Source organism: Lepisma saccharinum, chromosome 2, assembly GCF_977018435.1.
Source record: "Lepisma saccharinum chromosome 2, izLepSacc3.1, whole genome shotgun sequence".
NCBI lineage: Eukaryota > Metazoa > Arthropoda > Insecta > Zygentoma > Lepismatidae > Lepisma > Lepisma saccharinum.
Genome location: NC_139230.1, coordinates 128,621,386 through 128,645,208, shown reverse-complemented (window position 1 = coordinate 128,645,208; position 23,823 = coordinate 128,621,386). Strand labels below are relative to the sequence as shown.

The 23,823-nt window shown below is 39.8% G+C and overlaps 1 protein-coding gene across 1 annotated transcript in view; it reads left to right on the top strand.

Moving 5' to 3' along the window:
- LOC145983638 (b(0,+)-type amino acid transporter 1-like) overlaps positions 1-23,823 on the top strand; it is a 191,725-nt gene that overhangs the window by 154,277 nt on the left and 13,625 nt on the right. Inside the window, exon 11 of the mRNA XM_083116702.1 lies at positions 18,157-18,253. Within this exon, the coding sequence (XP_082972828.1) occupies positions 18,157-18,253 (97 nt within the window). The remainder of the gene's footprint in view (positions 1-18,156; positions 18,254-23,823) is intronic.

Here is a 23,823-nt window from a genome sequence, read left to right as displayed (position 1 = left end):
TTTCCACATAAAAAGATGAATTGAGGAAAAACTGCTCATTGTATGCCACTTATTTCAGCGTTTTCTGATAGGTAACAAATAAGTGGTTTGTAAAAAAAAAAAGTTTTTCCCAAATAACAATCACATGTAAGTAACGGGTGGGTCTAAACTTAAAAGTTATTATAAAAAAATGCACTCTTAGTTTACTTGGCAACGTATTAATAACAAAAATGTTATGACACGAAGCGTACAAATTACTTAAATTACTTCCTTGTGACATCTGCTATCCAACAAGGTACAAATGTTGCTAACATTCACATTTGTGTACAAGAAAAAATACTTCATTCATCTTCATGTGAATGGAATCAATGAACAATACAATTAAAGAACATTACACATCTTGCTCAAAGTGGGCACCTCAGTTACGAATGCAGGCACGCAGGTTTTTACGGACATTTGGTCTCGTAACTGGTGATGTGATGGTGTCCTTGATGTGTTGACCAGCTGTTAAGATCCTCTCCCTGAGCTCTTCTTGTGAGTTTACCGGTGTCTTGTCATGTGGCTCTAAATGTAAAAGTCGCTATGCGTCAAATCGATCGGGGGATCGAGCTGGGCAGTCATCATGCTGATAAATCATGTCACGTCTTGTAGCTAGAGGCACATCCTCCAACAACATTGCCATCCCGTTCCTCAAAAAATGTTCATAAGTGATGCCATTTAAGATTTGGGGCAGGAAAAATGGCTCAATCAAATGATTGTTGATGACGCCCATTCATACTTCTGCCTGGGCATGCGACAGTGGCTGGATGAAAATTACCCAAAGAAATGGATTGGCCGAGGCTGCCCGATTCCCTGGCCGGCTTGATCCCCCGATTTGACGCCTTGCGGCTTTTACATTTGGAGCCACATGACAAGACACAGGTAAACTCGCAAGAAGAGCTCAGGGAGAGGATCTTAACAGCTGATCAACACATCAAGAACACCATCACATCACCAGTTACGAGACCAAATGTCTGTAAAAACCTGCGTGCCTGCATTCGTAACGGAGGTGCCCACTTTGAGCAAGATGTGTAATGTTCTTTAATTGTATTGTTCATTGATTCCATTCACATGAAGATGAATGAAGTATTTTTTCTTACACACAAATGTGAATGTCAGCAACATTTGTACCTTGTTGAATAGCAGATGTCACAAGGAAATAATTAAAGTAATTTGTACGCTTCGTGTCATACCATTTTTGTTATTAATACGTTGCCAAGTAAACTAAGAGTGCATTTTTTTATAATCACTTGTAAGTTTAGATCCACCCGGTACTTACATGTGATTGTTATTTGGGAAAAACTTTTTTTTTTACAAACCACTTATATGTTAGCTATCAGAAAATGCTGAAATAAGTTCCATACAATGAGCAGTTTTTCCTCAATTCATCTTTTTATGTGGAAAATTGTCATTTTTTAAGAAACAATAGAAATTCGATTATCTCGAAAACTACTAATTTTCGGACGAGGTATCATATGGTCAAATTTATTGCAAATTGTCTCTCCTTTAACCCCTTTCAGGGAATACATCTAATTACCAGTCACCCTGTATATATATATATATATATATATATATATATATATATATATATATATATATATATATATATATATATATATATATAATGGATAAAAGCAAGGAGGGCCAAAAGGGCTAAGTAAAAATCAATTAAGGTAAAAGGAAACACTCACCGGACAGTAAGAAAATTCAAAATTTTCGCTAATTTATAGCATCATCGGTGTCTTCTGTTTCTTCTCACACCGATGATGCTATAAATTAGCGAAAATTTTGAATTTTCTTACTGTCCGGTGAGTGTTTCCTTTTACCTTAATTGATTTTTATATATATATATATATATATATATATATATAGGAACCCATCCGTCTATTTCTCCTCACACACCGATGATGCTATGAAATTAGCGAAAATTTTGAATTTTTCTACTGTCCAGTGAGTGTTTCCTTTTACCTTCTTTGATTTATATATATATATATATATATATATATATATATATATATATATAAAGCACAGGGTGCTTTTATCCATTATTATCCACTTTTGGTATGAATCCTTTCGCGTATAACTCCTATCAACTGAACCGCCTGCGATCTCTTATTGTTTCCTACACCAAAGCTACGTCCCATGCACGCTTCCTGCACTCATGTTTGATATTGGGCCTAACAACCCAAAAGCCTCACACCCAAACTGCCGTTTTCCGCCATGCCCCCGAGCATAAAACCCACGATTTTCCCACTAGCGAGAAATTTCGCTATTGAACTGACCCACGCCATGTACCGATCCCAGCTAAATCGCGCCCGAGAACTGTCCATCTCTATTCAATCCCTTACCAAAATCCTGTTGCTGACCCCAGGTAACCACCATCACAAAATAGACTCCTTCTGGTACACCGCCCATTCCATTGCCAGTGACCTTAACACTAAACACCTCCAAAAACTCTCCAATCTCTGCCGTCAAGCTTTTCAGACTGGCTGCACCCTTCCCCTTCCACTGCCGCCCAATTTCAGTCCCACACCAACATGCCCGCTATTACCCGACCCCCCTTTACCATTGCCCACCCCTCCCACACCACCACAGACCCCCCCTGAAAACCAAAACTGTACTCCCACACATCACACCTTGGGAAACAACCAGTCCACGGACAAACCCACCCCTACCAGATCCTTGACCACTAATGACCCTAACCCACTCAAAAACAACCAGACTGTACTCAATTTATCCAACCATAAACTGAGCACTGATGAAATAGCTGTTTTATCCAAAGGCCTGACCTTCTCCCCCACAACTCCTCCCAACCAATTCCGCCTACTTTTTGACATACACACATTTGCTCGCAACCTCCGATGGCAACATTTCTGGGCCAAAAATCCCTCACTCCAAACTACCACCAGTGAAACCCACCCGACCCTCCTTCAATTTAGCCCCCCCTCCTCCCAAGATCCACCCCCCTGCCCACCAACCACCCCTTGGAAAGATACATCACTGCCGTCATTTCCACCACCTCTGACAGCTCATTCTTAAATAACTTTCACAACCAACCTAACCTCAACCTCCCCCCAACAGAAAGCTCTCAGAGACCTCCGCAACAACCCCAACATCAAAATCCTCCCAGCTGACAAAGGGTCCACCACGGTGGTCTTGAACTCTCAAGACTACCTGGCGGAAGCCAACCGCCAGCTGGCTGACCCCTCCACCTACAAACCCACCACAGTTGACCTATCCGCCGAACACCTCAACAAAATCCAGGACTTCATCCACACCCGCGGCCCCCCTGAAGGCCTTACAGCTTGTACCACCACCATGTTAATACCCGACAATCCCCGCACCCCCACCTTCTATCTTTTGCCCAAAATCCACAAACCTGGCAACCCCGGTAGACCCATTGTGTCCAGCTATAACTCACCCACAGAAAGAATCTCAGCCTTTGTTGACTCCCATCTCCAGCCTCTTGTGAAAGCTCTGCCCTCCTACCTCCGTGACACCAACCACTTCCTCCAGAAAATCAGCACCCTTCCACCATTGCCCCCAGATACCATCCTTGCCACCATCGATGTTACTTCCCTCTACACCAACATACCTCACTCCCATGGCCTCCGCTCCATAGAATTCTATCTCAATAGCAGACCCAAACCTCACAACCCCAGCACCAACTTCCTGACCCACCTAGCCCACCTTGTCCTCACTTGTAACAACTTCACCTTTGAAAACCAAAATTTCCTACAGATCTGTGGTACAGCCATGGGTACCAGAATGGCCCCATCCTATGCAAACCTCTTCATGGGCAAACTTGAGCAAGAGTTTTTGGCTACCCAACCCCTCCAACCCCTCCTATGGCTCCGCTTCATCGACGACATCTTCATGCTCTGGACACATGGAGAACCATCCTTGTCAGCTTTCCTGGACGAACTTAACCACTTCCGTTCCCTAAAATTCACCTGGACGCACTCCCCCAACCAGATCACCTTCCTAGATGTGGACGTGCACATCGAGGGAGGACACCTGGCTACCTCCATCCACATAAAACCCACCAACCACATGCAGTACCTACACTTCTCCAGCTCCCACCCGTTCCACACCAAAAAAGCCATTCCATTCTCTCTGGCCTTCAGGGGACAGCGCCTGAACACTTCACCCACCTCCCGCCAGAATTATAACCTCCGCCTACACCAGGCCCTGGTTAACCATGGATATCCCTCCATCCTTGTCACCAAGCAAATATCCCGAGCTGCCTCACACACCACTACCACCAAGAAACCTGCTGCCACCAACCCACCTCAACAAAATCAGGCACACACTGCACTCTCTTCTCCCAATTCTCCACAGTGATCCTGAAACCAAAAGCATATTTCCCGACAAACCCAGGGTGGTTTTCAAACGCCCCCCCAACCTCCAAAACATCCTGGTCCACAACACTCCTTCACCACACATCCAACACCCCCCTGCCCATAAATGCAACCGCCCCAGGTGCAAGACCTGCCCCATCCTCATCACTTCTCACACCCTCCAGGTGCACACGGCCACTGGCAAATTTACCCTTCATCCCAAAGGGACCTGCCATGCCTCAAACCTTATCTACATCCTCACCTGCAACATCTGTGGTGATTTTTACCTGGGGGATACATCAACGGCCCTCAACCTCCGCATCAATAACCACCGCTCCTCCACCCACAACCTGGACTTCACTGTCGCCGTCCACACCAACCACCACAACATCAGTTTCAACGACTGCTTCCGGGTAGCGATCATCCATCTCCTACCCAAACCAGCCAACACCTCTGTTCGCAAAAGATGGGAAAGGGCCTATATATCAGCCATGAGTGCAACCACTCCACCTGGCCTGAACAAGGCCACCCAGTAATACCCATCCCTCACCCACCTTCCCCCCCAAACCATCCCGTCCCTCCCGCCCTCCCAACTCTTCCTACACACTCACAGTTTACGACGAGCCTGGTGACGAAACAGTGTTTTTTTCGTTCTACGCACCGCTTCTTCTTCGATGGGGACCTGGCAACTCTGCAGTGCCCCAACTTCCGGTTCCGTCTATTTCTTCTCACACCGATGATGCTATAAATTAGCGAAAATTTTGAATCTTAGTACTGTCCGGTGAGTGTTTCCTTTTACCTTCTTTGATTTATATATATATATATATATATATATATATATATATATAAAACACAGGAATAGGATCAGAAAAGGTCCCAGAAGGGCAGATAAATACTAATGATGAAGGAGACAGTAAACACTTACCACACGAAGAGAAATTATTCAATATTTCGCGATCTGAGTAGCATTTTCAAGATAGAAGATAAAAGGTGCCTCTTCTCCGAGTGTCGTCGATCTTTTATCTTCTATCTTGAAAATGCGACTCAGATCGCGAAATATTGAATAATTTCTCTTCGTGTGGTAAGTGTTTACTGTCTCCTTCATCATTAGTGTGTGTGTGTGTGTGTATATATATATATATATATATATATATATATATTTAGTGAAAGAGGAGAGTGGTATCCAGCCTCTTGTTAAAGCTCTACCCTCCTACCTCCGGGACACCAGCCACTTCCTTCAGAAAATTAACACTCTCCCACCATTACCTGCGAACACTATCCTTGCCACCATCGATGTTACTTCTCTCTACACGAACATACCTCACTCCCATGGCCTCTGCTCCATAGAATCCTTCCTCAACAACAGACCAAAACCCCACAACCCCAGCACTAATTCCCTGACCCATCTAGCTCACCTTGTCTTCACGTGCAACAACTTCACCTTCGAGGAAAAGCACTATCTCCAAATCCGGGGCACAGCCATGGGTACCAGAATGGCACCATCCTATGCCAACCTGTTCATGGGCAAAGTTGAAAAAGTGTTCCTGGAGACCCAGTCTCTCAAACGTCTCCTCTGGCTTCGTTTCATCGATGACATCTTCATGCTTTGGATGCATGGAGAACCTTCCCTGACCACCTTCCTAGACAAACTTAACCACTTCAGCTCCATCAATTTCACCTGGACTCACTCCACCAACCAAATCACCTTCCTGGATGTGGATGTGCACATGAAGGAAGGACATTTGGAAACCTCCATCCACATCAAACCTACCAACCATATGCAATACCTACACTTCTCCAGCTCCCATCCGTTCCACACCAAGAAAGCCATCCCATTCTCCCTGGCCTCAACACCTCAGCCACCTCCCGACAGAACTATAACCTCCGCTTACACCAAGCCTTGACCAACCGTGGATATCCTTCCACCCTGGTCACCAAACAAATATCCCGAGCTGCTTCATACACTCCCACCAAGAAACCTGCCACCAATCCCCCTGCACTTGTCACCCAATATCACCCCCACCTCAACAAAATCACTACACCTCCACACTCTACGTTCCCTCCTTCCCATCCTGCACAGTGATCCTGACACCATAAATATCTTCCCCGACAAGCCCAGAGTTGTCTTCAAATGCTCTCCCAATCTCCAAAACATCCTGGTCCACCACAATCCACCTACTCACAATCAACTCGCACCTGCCCACAAATGCAACTGCCCAAGGTGCAAAACCTGCCCCATATTTGTCACTTCCCGCACCCTCCAGATCCACACTGCCACTGGCAAATTCACCCTCTACCCCAAAGGAACCTGCAACAGCTCTAACCTAATTTATATCCTCATGTGCAACATCTGTGGGAGCTTCTACCTGGGGGAAACATCCACAGCCCTGAACCTCGGCATCAACAACCACTGCTCCTCTACCCAAAACCTGGACTTTGCTGTTGCCATTCACACCTATCACCTCAATATTCCTTTTAATGACTGCTTCCAGGTAGTGATCATCCACTCCTTGCCCCAATCCACCAACACCTCAATACGTAGAAGATGGGAGAGGGCCTACATATTGACCATGAATGCAACCACACTTCACTTCCAGTCCTGAACAAGGCCACCCAGTAACGCCCCTCATCCCCTATCCTCACTCTCACCACCAACCTTTTCCCAACCCCCCCCCCCCCCCACAACCACCACTTACAGTTTTCGACAAGCCAGGCGAAAGAACCATCTATATATTTTTTTTTGTGGTACTGTCAACACTGCAGGTCATGCTTGCTCTTCCATCTTGTCACTTAGTTCTACAACGTCTCTCTACACCTGAAGATGTGACATACCATCACGAAAATTTGAATTTTTTCTTTGTCCGGTGAGTGTTTCCTCTTTCACTTTTTATTTAGTCCTTGTGGCTCTCCTTCCTTTTATCCCATATTAGGGATGGGACCGATTAATCGGTATTCTATCGGTATCAGCCAATATAGGTATATCGATTTATCGGTAAAATTACCAATTATTGTACCGATCCGATATATCGATACATATCTGATAATTTAGTGCAATATTCTGGCATTTTGTTGTAATTTTTATGGATAATCTGCATGCCCTACTTTCTAAAAACATAAATGTCTAAATATGCAATTTCTTTTGCACTGGAGTCACCTTGGAACACATTTATCAAGGAGGTCAATGAACCTTTCAGGTTCTTCAAGGACCATTTCTAATTTTATATCGGATCGGTAAATTTTATAACAGTATCGGCCAGAATTTCATATCGGGCCATCCCTAATTCATATTATCAATGTTGTATTTAAGAACATTTCCAGTGTGCGAGGAGAATTCTACTAACTGTAATGGAAACAGCATGACCATAGTTTCAGTTACCTCTGTCAACTTTGTGGGGGAGGGGGGGGGAGGGTTTAAGTGAGGCTAACATTATTCATGGTTATTCATTGCGAAAATCATCATGAGCTTCTTTTTTAGCTCTTCTGCATAAATACTTCAAAATTTCTTTGTCGTGCACTAGCCTTTCCTTTTATACGTTCAACAGTGCCAAGGAAGAAAATCTGTCTTGCCCCATGGTTGACCTTAGACATGTTTTGATATGTTTCATTGTAGACACTGTACAAGGTTCAGCATCTTGTGCAGGTTAGGGAATATTCTCTTGTGTAGGTATCTTCGTCAATTCGTAACGAACTGTTGCTCATTGGGATCTTACCAAGAATCCTAACCATTATGCTTGGGTGATGTAGCTTTGTCATACATTCATCCTCACTGGTGAGCACTCGCCCTTGGCAGATAACTTGATGGTAATAGGTGAGAGGTTACTTTTCACACTTGAAATGGCACACCACTAAGAATTTGGGTTTATATCTTCCAGTTTAGATCAACATGGTTAGAGAAGGATATTACCTGTCTATTCGATGATGAAGAGTTCCTCGGAGAAGACTCTTAGAGTTGCGCTACGCAGGCTCGCTCAAACTCCCCGATGTTTCTCATTCCTCGATCCAAAGCAAAAGATCCCACGTCGCCCATTACACTCTAACTTATCCTTTCTTCCAGTACCTGGTTATTGCTCCCTAATACTAGTTGATCAGCAACTTACTTATAATCAACCAGGAAGATTGATTTGATACTGACTTAGCATTCTTTGATTGCTTGAGAGAGTAACGGCCGACGAAGGAGGTTATTGCTTTTGGCTTGCTACTTTTCTCTAATCAGGGGAACCTGTTACGATACCTCCCTTGGGAATAAATTTCCCAAATTGAAATTTATGTTCGAAATACCCATGTTGATCTATCCTTAGAAGTTGGAGTTTTATTTTTATTAAAACGTAGAGAAGGAAATAAAACAAAATAAAATAAACCATATTTTCCCTGCCAAAACCCAAAAATTAACAGAATTAAAATTGTATGATTATATCAAGTGTAGATGCGGTAACAGGCCATAAGTAATTTGATAAGTCTTAACTGTTTATGTAACTGGCCGTAAAAACAATGTAAGCAAAACAAACACATATGTTTTTCGAAGACAAAAAGAAATGTTTTGGTTAGCATAAGCAATGTTTTCCGCACGTAATCAGTCTGTCGGTGTCATAATCACTGGAGGGCAGAGCCCAACATCTATGTTGTAATGGCCGCCGTGGCTATCACTTGATAACACAAAGATGGACATAATTCGAGGTCGTGGCTAGGTGCACAAAGATGGCCACTAGTCACGTGACTGTCCCCAAGAATTTCGATGTCGCATGTGTTTGGGGATGGCGCACCAGAGGCGAGCGGCCTGTTTATACAATTACGTGTTGTGAAGAACTGTATTTCATAACATTGAAACAATGTGACGAGTGCAATCTACACTGGAGCTCACACAGTAGTTTTATAAAACACACGTATTCGCAGAAAGTGTTGTGTCATGATAGTTTGTTGATCACAAAGGTTTCTTGGATCGCTGAGGCACTAACTGGAACTGCAGAAGTAAGTATGATTTATTTGTATCCAGGAAACACACACGTAATCTTGTGGGTGAAAGTTGCCGTTGATTCACTGTGGGATTTCCCTTTGGAAATTGATACAGTTGATAACTTTACTGCAATGTTTTCTTCAAAACTGGTAAGAAAACTATCGACAAGGGCATGTAAGCTTTTGCACCACATAACTTGTGTTATCATGGGTGCATGGAGATATATGCCATTATAAATGCACTGTTGATTAGCATAGTTTGGTGCACTTAATGATGAATAAATAGTTTCTGAAGCTTTTTGCATGGTATACTCCCGTGCAAAAGTTACACAACTGGCTGCACACAGATTTTGATTTTCAAGGAACTAAAAAACTGTCGACAAATTTGTAGACTGACGAAACACGAGTTTTGTCATGCATTCCACTTAAACCATGTAAAATTGCACCGTTGATAAGCATAGTTTGTGCATTTATGGAAAAGTGAATGAAACATGATGCGTTGAAACTCATTAAGTACACTCCTGTGCATGACGGTAAAAGACAGGTTGCATACACTGGAAGGTTCTTCTTTGTGGGTGTAAAACTGCTTTATATGAAGTTGTAGAGTTGAATGTGACTCATTAAATGTCACATAAAATGCACTTTTGTAAACACTGCGGCATAACCTTGTGGGAGGGGTCATGCACATTTTGTAATGCAAGTGTACAAAGGTGAGAAGTGGAAACACTAGGATACGTCCTTGATGAATTTCTGCTTCTTCATGGGGTAAAATCTACAGACTGGCAGATTTGGGGGAAAAATTTACACATAATGACGACTTGCATTATGTAAGCTGCACTTTTGATGGAAGTAGCGTGATATTTGCAGAAAGCAATGCACTTCCGGAACAGAAGCATATTGTGTGTAGTTTGTGGGGACAAAACTGCAGTGTGCATTCTTCTCTCCGATATTTTGCTCTCTTCCCTGCTCCCTCTCCATGTCTTGTGTTCTTTTTTCTGCATCTCCTCTGTTCTTCTTTTACGGGAGCATTGATAGGGAAAGGGACTGAAAAATTTTGTCCGGTGTGGAAGTTTCTTCTTGTAGAAAGGGTGGAAAGTGTTTGTTCCATGTACGAAAATACTGGCTGGCTGGCTGGCTCACATGGCTGTTGCATGCTGTCTTCCTGGGAAGCTAAGCCATTGGGATCCATGCGGATTCGGGTTCGAATCCCGTTCTCCTCACTGGCGATTGGTCAAACTGCTGCATGTTGATTCCCAAATAGATAATATTTGTTAAAATTATCGAACCTATTACATTGTTTCCCTGATGCTATGAGAAATGTCTTGTTGTCAATAGGGAAATGAGTATGCCTTAAAAGGTGACGGTTCACTGCTGGTCCAAATACCTGTGATAATACGTATCTATTACACCGTATGCATGGAAGTGATTCTGTTGTGTCCTGATTTGACTTGCTTGTTTATTTTAAAAGCTTGAAATTTCTGCCACACAGAAAATTATTAAAATTGTAGAACATTTAGATGAAAAATTATTTTGATTGTTCTTAAAGTGCTCGCCCATAGACATAAAAGATATAAACTGACCATAATTTTACTTGAAAATAACTTTAAATGAAAGGGGGGTTGCCGACTCTACGTGCCGCCTTTAAAAAAAATAGTCTCCAGTGATTTGTCAACTAGTGTTAATTAATTATAATCCTTTATATCCTTGTCGTGTTCACCCCCACCTGATGCACATGCTCCTTACCATCTGTCCTAAGTATTCTTTTCCACATTCGCATCTAATCCTATAAACTCCGTTTTGTATCCCAGCATTCCCCGGGAAAAAGCTGGGGACTGCTTTAAAATATGGTTGTTAGATAACGGCATTGAAATTTTGGTGGCATGGGCGTATGTCAGCTGGGTTTACCTAGTCACAGGATATAATTACTTTTATGTTAATGACAAAAATTTTTGACCAAAAGAAGGGTTAGCTATGGGCAACCCTATTTCAGGCCTTGTAGCCAATATCTTTATGCACTACATTGAAAAACTGCTTTAGAACGAGTAGGGGAGGGGTTGAAGTATTACGGGAGATATGTCGACGACATCCTCATCATTGGGGATGAAAAGGAACTCGACAAGGTTTTACCAAATTAGGAAAACAAGACACTAGAATCGGCTTTACCAGGGAAAACCTAGTTGACGGGAAGATTAATTTTCTAGACCTATGCATTACCAAAACTGACCAAGGGATTGTAACCAGGGTTTATCATAAACCGTTGGCAGTCGACTTATACCTCCACAAGAAATCTGAACATTCTAATAGGATAAAGTCCAATTTTTAGCTTAATTTTTTCATCCGAGCTGAAAGACTATGTAATGATGAAAAAGAAAAAGAAGCATGGATAAAGAGGGTGGGTATAAAAAATGGGTATACAATACTGGATATGGAAAAGGCAGCCAAGAAAGTGAAGAAAATAATAAGGAGGGAATGCCCTTATAGTGTTAAAGAGAAAGAGGGAGATGAAACTGGAGTAGGAAAGTGCCGAAATGAAACCCATCTTGTTTAAATCCCCTATTGTAAAGGTGTGTCTGAAAGAATTGAAAAAAAGCAGGTGAGGGTATGGTGTAAAATGTGGGATGAAAACCCCTCGGAGCATTGAAAAGCATTTCACCAGATATAAAAAGGGGGGGGGTATTCGGCAAGATAACCCGGAAGGGCAAAAGGGAGTTTATAGGATTAGATGCGAATGTGGAAAGGAATACGTAGGACAGTCGGGAAGGAGCATGTGCATCAGGTGGGGTGAACACGAGTAGGATATAAAGGAGGGGATACCCCAAACAGGACTATCAGAGCATATATTAGTTAGTGGGCTTAAGATCACAACAAGGGAAGTTATCAGGAAAGCGAACAACAAATTTTATAGGAATGTTTATGAAACAGCCTATATATGCACGGATAATTAGAATAAACTTAATAGAGGTGATGGCAATTTGGAAGACCGATGGGTTGCATTTTTCAAAAAATGGGATAAAGCTGTGAATAATGACGTCAAGTTTCATTTCCATGTTACGTCCGAGATCAGGAGGGCTGCTGAGGCAGAAATCGAGTTCTCCTTGGACTGGTGATGCACGGGTTTCATGAGGGGAAAACTAAGGAGGGGAAGTTTCCTTCCTTCTCCATGTTGAGCATACGCTGCACATTCGCTTCTCCCAAGCACTGGCCAGGTGGCGTCTAACAGTTGCTTCAGACGTTTCTTTTATGAGGTTTTAGATTGTGATATGTGCGGTTTTAGATTTGTGTGTGGACAGAATGATGTTTTTTTGTAGCTACAATGCGGGTTCTTCAATAAGTGTTTTTTTACCATAAACTTTAACCTGTATCCTCAACTAACACTTTCTTAACATGACACCATGTTTGGTGCCTAAGAATATGCATTAACCTGAAGAAGAAGGCAGTCTTGACCTCTAAAACATTGTTTTGATCAACAAATCGTACTCGCACACATAAGTAATTGATCTTTGATCTTTTTAATGTTCTTCATTATTTAGCTGTGAATAATACGCACATCACAATATGTTATGTCCATTGAAGAAATTAATGAAGGATATGAAGAATGAAGGATTATTTCAAACTAGAGAACCTCGTAACTTATTGCATTATTTGTAAGAGGTGCGCAATTCTGTCTCTATGTAGGCTTAAGGATAAATTAAAATTTTATTAAAATAATTGTCATACAGACCTAAAAAGAAGGTCTAATTAAACAAAATATAAAAAGGGCATTCTAATATGAAACACTCACTAATAAATAATGACATGAAGAATGTATAAATTTTCAATTTAGGTGAAAGATTAATTAATTACCCTGAAAACAATATTATTAAATATGGATTCTCAACCAAACAACTTTTACATAACCCTGGTCAGATTGCTTGAAATGAACACCAACTATGACATTCAAAGAGGTATTCTATTATAAAAAATTTGCCTATGCTTCCTTTATTTTTCTCAAATTTAAAAGCTTCAGTGTTATTGCTCGACGCCTGACTCTGAAATATTGTGTGGAACATATGGTCTCCATAAAATGTACATGCACTTTAACTTTACAGAGAACTTAAAAATTATTATAAATGGAATCTGCAAAAAAGATGTTATATAATTGCAAGACATATTGTGATATGAACAATATGCCGTATTGGTGATAGAATGATATATTACATAATATAGTTTACATACTCGGTAAGTGGGAAATAAGTATCCGTGGTTGGGATGTCATTCGTAACCAGATAGTTTAATAATTCAGGGCTGGGGGGAGGGGTCTTCCCTACAGATTGCACCCTGGACCTATCTTCTCTTGCAATCTGAATCAAACCATAATTTGAACTTCTCTCAATAAGTGTTACTGTCGCAACACAAGAGTAACACATTAAATTGTTAATTCTCAATGTAAAGTTTCATTATGAATTTCCTAATTTTTCAGGGCTGTCTCTCTTTCCTGAATTATTTTATGCATATGACGCATGTGTTTGGGGGACTAATGTCTGGTTCAGGGAAGATGGGGGACTTAGCCCAAACATGTTAGGTATAATGATTTATATCACCTAACATTCCAGTTTCTCACTATCTCGTGTGTGTGTGTGTGTGTGTCTTTTTCACATAATTGAATTAGGTTATATTATGTAGCTTTTCTGCCACTTTTGGCTAATCACGATGATGAGACTAAGTAATGATATGATAACTTTGATGAAGGGTCACTCACAATGAACACCCATGACAATGCAGGATTTGAACTTGGAACCGCAGGTGCTGTGCATGCTGTGTTAAGCACTTTGTCACAGAGCTTGTCTCCACACACACACACACACAAGTGTATGTGTCTTTATGCCTGCTAGAGGGGATGCAATGGATACCTCAACCATATAAAATTGGAAAAGGGTTCGAACCACACTTCTGCATTAAGTTTCACTTAAATATAGGAAAAAAACTTTGTACAAAACATTTAAAGAAAAAAATGGGTCATCATAGTTTTAATAGTAATAGTTGCCGAAAATTACTGATTAAAATTTGTATCTTCACAAAAAAGTTCATGGTCACTTTATGATCAAAAAAAATTAATTGGGACTGTTCTTACAGTTTGAAGTGAGATTTGACACGCCCACCAGAAATCTAGTCCGGGACCTATTGATTGATTTAGTTTATTTTACTTCATGTTTTGTGCCTCTTGTCTAATTTGTGAAGATGGGGATGAGTTATGAAATTGATGAATGAACATTCACAAACAACCAAGCCCGAGTGGGATTCGAACCCCGGACCCTTGGCATCGCAGAGTGATGTGCTAACCACTCGGCCACAGGGTCCGGCAGGGATCTGTTGAATATAAGACTATAGCGATAGAAATTTCAATATATCTGAAGCCCATTACTGTGTACATAATTTCATAATTCATTTTTGTTTGGAAACTGATCAAGTGAATGAATTCAATATTGATACTTCAATGTTGTATACATGATTTTGTTTGCTAATGCTTTTACAAATGTATTATTTGCTGAAAAAATAACATTGCTACCAACTTGAGAATACACGCTGAAACCTAAAAATATTTTCAACAAAAAATACCACCTCTTATGATGTTACATAGGACAGTGTACATGTTACTAGTTACTTTCAAACACTGACATGGAGAGCGCACAACACAGGATTATAGTGGCTGAGAGTCCAGCCACTAAAGGCTTGTTAGTCTGTTACTACATGGAACGGAGGTTGACACTTGAGGGCTTCCTGATAAAGTCTCTATGACAGTAAACCAGGTGTCATATAGAAGATTCGAAGATGTATATTTCAGACACTCTTCAACCTACTGTGATTTAGGAAAATGTAGAATACCACAAAATTTATTAATTTCTCATATTTCGGTATTTTTCAACTTGAAATGTACAAGATAATAAGTTCATTAGTGGAGAAAGGATAAATAAATGGAATTTGTAAATGTATTTATTCAAATAGAATATTTCTATCTAAAAATGTCATGATGAATATACAGGGTGTTTCCAGGCTGATGATACAAACTTTCAGGGATGATGGAGAAGGGCACGTGTATCAATTTGAGATAAGGAACCCTGGTCCGGAAATGACTTAGTCAAAAGTTATGAGCAAAAATGACTAAGTCATTTCTGGACCAGGGTTCCTTATCTCAAATTGATACACGTGCCCTTCTCCATTATCCCTGAAAGTTTGTATCATCAGCCTGGAAACACCCTGTATAAATAGGGTTACCAGACGTCCGGATTTTCCCGGACATGTCCTACATTTTAGCCTTATGTCCGGCATCCGGGAGGAATTTGAAAAATATCATAAATGTCCTACATTTTGAGCGTTACATAATATTAATTAGGAAAGTAGTTAACAGAAAAAAAAATATGCAAGTTACAAGTCTATGGACTGTGCTTCCAAACTCAATGGTGAAATTTATTTTGATTCAGTCATTGCCCAAAAAGAAAAAAAGTTTGTCCTGCTATTAAAAATACGGAAAAATGGAAGCACTTAATGAACAAAGTTTTTGGACCATTTTCTGATGCATTTTCAATGCATGAGCAGAATCTCTTGCCTTAGGGATTATACTGATGGAACAAGGTGTTGCCATTCTTATTCAATATAATTTGATTGTAAAGCAGGGGTATAGAGAACAAAGTTATTCAGGGTATCTACCAGTCAAGAAAGTCATGGTAGTCAAGAAAAAGTAAAGAAATCAACAAATAGGTCAAGAAGTCAATACAAAGGCAATAAATTATTCTTGTGGTCAAGAATTTTTGCTATCATAATGACTGATTGGTTGATTTAGTTTATTTTACTTCACTTTTTTCTGTCCCTTTGGTTAATTGCGAAAATGATAATGAATGGCGGTAAGGTAAGATGGATGAAGGGACAGTCACAAACATATAGGGACAACCGACACAAACTCCACATAAGATTATACTGGCTTGAGTCCAGACGCGAAAGCCTTGCTCGTCTGCCAAACACAGTTCAGGGTGCATTAATACGAGAAAGCAGTTCTAATTCTCATCTTAAATTCAGGTTCAGTTTTCATCTTAACTGGCCCTTTGGTAGACGTTTTCAATAAATAAAAATTTATTTTCTTAATTACTAATTTCCGATTTTACCTAAGTAGGGGTCGGATAAATAAACATTACGAAAGACGGCAAAAAGGTCTAAAAAAGTCCAGAAAAAGCAATTCCGGATGTGTTATTTTAATAGACACACTGTTATTAGACTCAAGACTACCCAAGATGAAACTTCTCGAATTTTAAATTACGGTAATTGCTGAATATTTGTTTAACATTACAGGTCATAATTCAAATGTTCAGAGAGTACTTTAACATCAGCCCAACAGACTAACGAGAGAAATTATTGTTTCATAAAGTCTGTAAAATGTCTGTTACTGGTTTCCATGATTTCAAAGAGTTTGACTGTCCACTCTAACATAAATATAGTTTGACTAAACCTGAAATTTTGATAAAAATTGTCTCCTCAGAGAAGTACCACTTAAATCATGTAGTAAGAGGTGCATTGATTAGTATGATTGCAAGTCTTGAAATTTTGCATTTAAAAATTCATTAAGAATTCATTATTTTAAAACTGAAAAGTGTCATTTTTCAACTACTTTCTAACATGCTCTATAGAAATATGTATTATTTATTGAGAATGTTTTGTGTCCTACATTTTTACTTAATGTCCTACATTTTGGGACAGCATGTCCTACATTTCCCTTACAGCAATCTGGCAACCCTATGTATAAAGGTAAAACATGTAACATTGCACATTACATAAAACACATGCAATTTTTGAGGTTTGTGATGAAATTGCAAAAGTGTTGTCAAATGCTTCAGTAAACATCTGATTTAACATAAAATCAATAATATAATAACTTACATATTAATTATTCAATATTATGGAAAATGCTGCTCAAATCTGTCTATTAAAACTTCAAAAATGGAGTGATTTTTCAGTCACTGTGTTGACTTGTTGAGGTCAGTATGATGTATGTATACTGTGCCATTGAGAACCAATCCATACAAAACTGAAAAAACCTACAATGTTGTCAGAATTGAGCACACCTGCTGCAAAATTACCTTCTTTCTACATGACAATGCTCATTCCCATATGGCTGCTTTGCAGTGGTATCAATTTTGTTCCAAAACTCGTGGGGGAAGGTGGTGAAACAAGAAGGCAAGGACAGTTCACTTTTCCTTGGTAGATAAGATTTAGCATAGTGCAGGTGCAAAACTGATGAAAAGTGGAGTGCAGCTGCCGCAATTCTTCCCATAAATGCAGCCACTGCTGCTATATTAAGCACTTTTATGCTGAAATGGAATCGGGAGATCCTTGATAACCAGTTTTATTCACATGACTTGTTTTGTAAGCTTTGGCACAGATAAGAGATGTCAGTCCACCTACTATAGAATGGTCCATGCATTCTAACTGTGAAATATTACATTGCTGATGGTGACTGATGACTGTGCCAGATAATATGTGGGCCTTCACTAGTTGCTTTTTGTTGCATACTGATCAATAATTATGACATGATCTCGTATATCACTAACATTCAAACCTGTGTGACATGGATGCAGGCTCAATACAATTTAAGACCCCTTCCTCAAAACCTTGAAAAAGAGTTGTGAAATTACTGGTCTCATAACAAGTATACTTGACCCATTATCCACAAACAGCCCCACATCACTGTTCATGTAATGGATGCAATTGGCAACTTAATTCATCATATGTGCATGTGCCATTACCCAGCTATTTCATTATTATTCAACTATGGTAAAGTCTTAATTTGACTTAATAAACTAACATGGAAATATTATTGCAGGTTATGTTTTGTAGCTGCCAGGGAAGGACACATGATCGAGGCTTTCTCTTACGTTCACGTGAGACGGTTAACACCTGCTCCAGCTGTTATACTGCAGGTAAATATTCATTTGGATTTATGAAAAAGAAATTAAAGAAAATATATATTTGAAGTCAATTGAAATTTACGTTGATACCAATAAGAACTGATATTGATAATTAACAATGTGACAAGTACATCATGATTAACAAAATAATTAACTCAGCTTTGTAATTAATGAATGTAAGTTTTCTCGCATTACAAATTGATCCAGAGGTATTCTCCCAAAAATTGTAATCAAGAAGAATGTAAGCTCTGATCACTGTGTGTCCTCTTTACATCCAGAAAGACTTGCATATGTTTCTTGGTATAATCAGCACCCCCCTCCCTTCCCAAATGATGTGTAAATAATTTGTGTTAGTTGTCATTGTACTGCAACAACCAGACATGGTGTTTTCTCTTGTTCTGTTTCTTTGAGTGACAGTGGTGGGGGATCCGGTGCAAGACCCAAGTAACGAGGAAAATTATATATTTGTGGCACTCAATCCGGAGAACTGACAGACCATAAAGTGTACATTAATCTGTTCCTAACCTAATTTTTAATTTGAGAAATATAACACATGACTCAAATTCTTTGTACACATTTATAAATGTTTGATAAATTCTGTAATGCCAACCAGTCTGTTCATCATCAGGGATTCTAATGATTGCGTGAAGTGTATTAAAAAATGTGACACCCATTCCTTTACATGGTATCCTCAAAAATTCCTGGCGAGAAGGCTGGAAATGATGGAAGGAAGTAAAAATGTTATTGCAAGTGTTGTTATCACTCCTACAGAAATTGTATAGAAAATATAATGGGTACTAGCTCATTGTGTATCAGGTTGGCCCGGGTGGGTCCAGCCCAGTTTTCAAACATGTTTTTATTTTCTTTAGACAAGTCCACCTTGATAAACCCAACAAAGATACAGTCAAAAAGTGTTTTTTTTTTTTTCAGAAAATGTTGTAAATTATTGCTTTAAATACTTGTGAAGTTCTACAATTGTCAATTTTTTTTTGGAAAACTTAGGGTTACCAGATTGCTATAAGGGAAATGTAGGACATTAAGTCAAAATGTAGGACCCAAAACATTCTCATTAAATAATACATATTTCTATAGAACACGTTAGAAAGTAGTTGAAAAATGACACTTTTCAGTTTTAAAAAATGAATTCTTAATGCCTTTTTAAATTCAAAATTTCAAAACTTGCGATCATATTAATCAATGCACCTCTTACTACATGATTTAAGTGGTACTTCTCAAAGGAGAACATTTTTACCAAAATTTCAGGTTTAGTCAAACTATATTTATGTTAGAGTGGACAGTCAAACTCTTTGAAATTATAGGGACCAGTACCAAACATTTACAGACTTTACAAAAAAACAATTTCTCTCCTGAGTCTGTTGTGCTGATAGTAATGAAAGTACTCTCTGAACATTTGAATTATGACCTGTAATGGCAAACAAATATTCAGCAATTACCGTAATTTGAAACTGTTCCAGAAGTTTCATTTTGGGTAGTTTTTAGTTCAATAACAGGGTGTCTACCAAAAAAATACATCCAGAAATATTTTTTTAGACCTTTTTTTCCGTTTCTCTTAACGTTTATTTATTCAACCCCTACTTAGGTAAAGTTGAAAATTAGTAATTAAGAAAATAAATATTCATTTAATAAACCCCTACCAAAGGGCCAGTTAAGATGAAAACTGAACCTGAATTTAAGAAGAGAATTAGATTTGCTTTCTCGTATTAATGCATCCTGAACTGTGTTTGGCGGCTGGACTCTCATCCAGTATAATCTTATGTGGGGCTCATGTTGGTTGTCCCTATATGTTTGTGACTGCCCCTTGATCCATCTTATCTTACCACCATTTATCCTCATCTTCGTGTTTAGCCAAAGAGACAGAAAAAAGTGAAGTAAAATAAACTAAATCAATCAATCAATAGCAAAAATTCTTGACCACAAGAATGATTTATTGCGTTTTTATTGACTTTTTGACCTACTTGTTGATTACTTCTTCTTGGCTTTTATGACTTTCTTGACTGACAGACACCCTGGAAAACTTTGTTCTCTATACCCATGCTTTACAATCAAATCATATTGAATATTGTTCCATCAGTATAAACCCTAAAGCAAGAAATCCTGCTCAGGCATTGAACAGCAACGTTATCAGAAAGTGGTCCCAAAACGTTTTTATTAATTGCTTTCATTTTCCTGTTTGTTTAATAGCAGGACAAACTTTTTTTCTTTTTGTGCAATGACTGAATCAAAATAAATTTTACTATTGAGTTTGAAAGCTCAGTCCATAGACTTGTAACTTGCATGATTTTTTTCTGTTACGTATTTTCCTAATTAATATTATTTGACGTTCAAAATGTAGGAGGTTTATGATATTTTTCAAATTCCTCCCGGACACTGGACATAAGGCTAAATGTAGGACATATCTGGGAAAATCTGGACGTCTGGTAACCCTAGGAAAACTTGAAAAGAAAAGGCTTAGCAGAGCTTATAATACTAATAGTAACTGTTAATGAATCTAGTACAAGTCACAGTGGGTTTTTCAGGCTACTTTACTCATGCTAAATGAACTATTACCAGAAAAAAAGTAATAATTATATATCCAAGAAACAGAAGAGAAAATGTATCAGCATTTTTTAGATAAAGTATTTGCATTTATTGATGCAGCATAGTTGAACAAAGCTTCTAACTTTGAAATGTGGTAGCACTTGGTTATCAGTCACTTCCTTATGTGGGGAAAATATTAGTGGCACATCATCGATTCATCTGTGATGATCAATTGATATTAGGGTGAATCAAATGAAAACGGAACAGTGGACATATTGGGTTATACAGAAGGTTGTTCACTTTATATCCAACCATTTTTGATGGGTACTCACCTTAAGAGATACCGCGCCACCCCACCAATCATGTTCTATTGGACCCCCAGCATTGTGGACTATCGCCCGGCATCGCAGTTTCCATTGCAGCAAGCTCCGGTGCAGGACAGGCATGGGAATTCTGTCCCACTCCTCCCTGCAAGCTTTCCATAGACCATCCAGGTTGCGTGGGCGGTGATGTTGAAGATGTCGTTTCAACAGTCCAAATGCGCAAAAATCCATTGGACTGGCATCTGGGCTTTTCACAGGAATGTCTTCAAACGAAATGACACGAATTCCTAATTCCTCTACCATGTCCTGATAAAAACGTAGTGATGTTCTGGCGGTATGACTCGAAGCCTTGTCCATATGGATCATCACCTGGTTCACATCCATTCCATACAATTGTGGGATGTCTCTCCGATAGATAGGTGTCAGAATGGAGTGTTGGAAGTATCTGGCATTCACCTTCACGTTTTTGTCCACCTTGTGTATCATCAACTTACCCTCATATCTGAATCCCGTCACAACCATAAAGCCACGAGGGAAACTTTCCCTGCACTGACGAACAAAGTTACTGTCAATGTCACGGCATGTGATTGCCCGAATGTGACCACCAGCAGTGAGATGGACATATGATTCATCCATTGTGACAACTTTCTTCCATTTGGAACCTGCCAGGTACTTTTCATACAGTTTCCTGCAGTTCGTCTTACGTTCGTCAATGTGACGCGGTAGAAGGTGGTGTGTGTACACGGGCCTTCTGCACACACTTCAACCTGAGGCGCTTGCGAATTGTTTTGTTCACACTTGACGGTGCGAGGTGAAATCTGTGGTCCATATCACATTAAGTCGGGAGATTTTCTTGGCACACCAATCGACGGATCCCCCTTAGCACTACGGGTGACACTTTGCTTGCAGCCCTTCTCCTGGTGGTTTTCGTGGGTGAATGTTTCTCAAGGAGAGCCTGTTGTGTGTAATGGGCCACAATAGCTTTCGCAGTAGTCACCCCGAGTGTTAACCCATTCTCCCAACACTGTTTCACAATGCGTACGTATGAAAACGTAGCATGGAAAGGGTCATTACGTAACCCTCCCAATACTGGTTGATTTTCTGTGCCATTTGGTAACATTCACTACCAACACTCACGCATTGACCTACAAGGTCAGACACAACACTGCTCTCACCAGCAGACCCATAGTTCCAGCATGATATGCCAGGTGGCAGCACTGAATCGACAATGGTCGGATATAAAGTGAACAACCTCTGTATTTATGTCTGTGTGTGTAGACAACCCTGTGTAGAGGTAGAGTGGGAGGTAAGGAAGGAAACCCCTACTGCATAATGGACTGCCCTAGATAGTCGAGCATGAGCACGTGATATGCGATATGCGTAGGCAGTCATGCATCAGTATTGTCCAAGAAGTCGAGCATGCAGTCAGTCACTCAGTGCTTTACCTGCGGGGGTGGAATGTTTGCAGAGTAGTGGAAAAGTGATGCTGATATTATTTTTCGATCATGAAGGACCCCTTCTCCTTTAGTTCCTGGACCATGGGCAAATGGTACCCTCCATAGTTTGCATGCAGCAATCAAGGCCAAATGGCCCTGCCTATTGTCCTCTGGAGTAGTTTTGCTGCATTACAATGCACGGCCACATCAGTCCCGTAGCTAGAATTGATCGCCAGGAAGGGGCTCAAGGGGCTCAGGGTTATCAGGAGGGGCTTTGTAAACCAATTCCATTTTTCAAAAATTTAGAAGTATCAAATGAAGGTAAATTATGTGTGGGGGGGAAAGAGATCATTACGTTACATAAAACTTATAAATATCACACAAATACTACATCTTTCTACATATTTAAAATATATCTTGCAGTGTTAATTGACTGGTACTGAAATCATCCCTTACACACTCCATACTGCTTTAGATGATACAGATATTTATATCACACAAAAAATGCACAATATTCAATCACAGTACATCCCATCCCTGGCCAAAGCAATGAAACTCCTCTCCTTCCCAAAACTTGGGAGCTTTGATGCAGATGCGAAGGAAATTTCCATGATGACAGTCACAGATTTCTGTATAAATAGAGGCTGCAACAGGTGCAGTGAATGTACAGATAAATAAGCTCCCCTATAAAAGAACTTACAAAGTCTAGATAATCTTCTAAATACTTGCAGTTGCTTATACTTCAGCTCATAAACAAGATGAGCGAATACTACTGTTCATGTTCTGTGAATTTATGCTTAAAGTTATGAGCTGTCTACATTTTCACTCTTCACTGCAAACAAATTATACAAAATAGGTTTACCTAATATCAAGTAAGGCTGATGGCCTGGGCCCCATACGTCAGCTGTTACAAGGAACATGTTAGCGACGTTTGGATGGACAGTGTTGGAACATCCACCGTATAGCCCTGATTTATCGCCGTGCGACTTCCATATCTTTGGTCAATTGAAAAAGGCATTGAAGGGTCAGCTCTTTCACTCAGACAATGAAGTCATGGACAATGTTCGCAACTGGTTCTTCGAGCAGGGTATTCACCACTTGGTGAAACATTGGTACAAGTGCTTGTGTAACTTCAGAGATTACATTTGAAATAAACCTTGTTGGTTTCATTCTGTGGCCCCTGTTTCGTTTTCATTTCATCCACCCTCATAGAATAAATGTTTGCATGTTTAAAGCATTACAAGGGAGAATTGAGTATACTTTATTGAAATGGCATAATTAAATC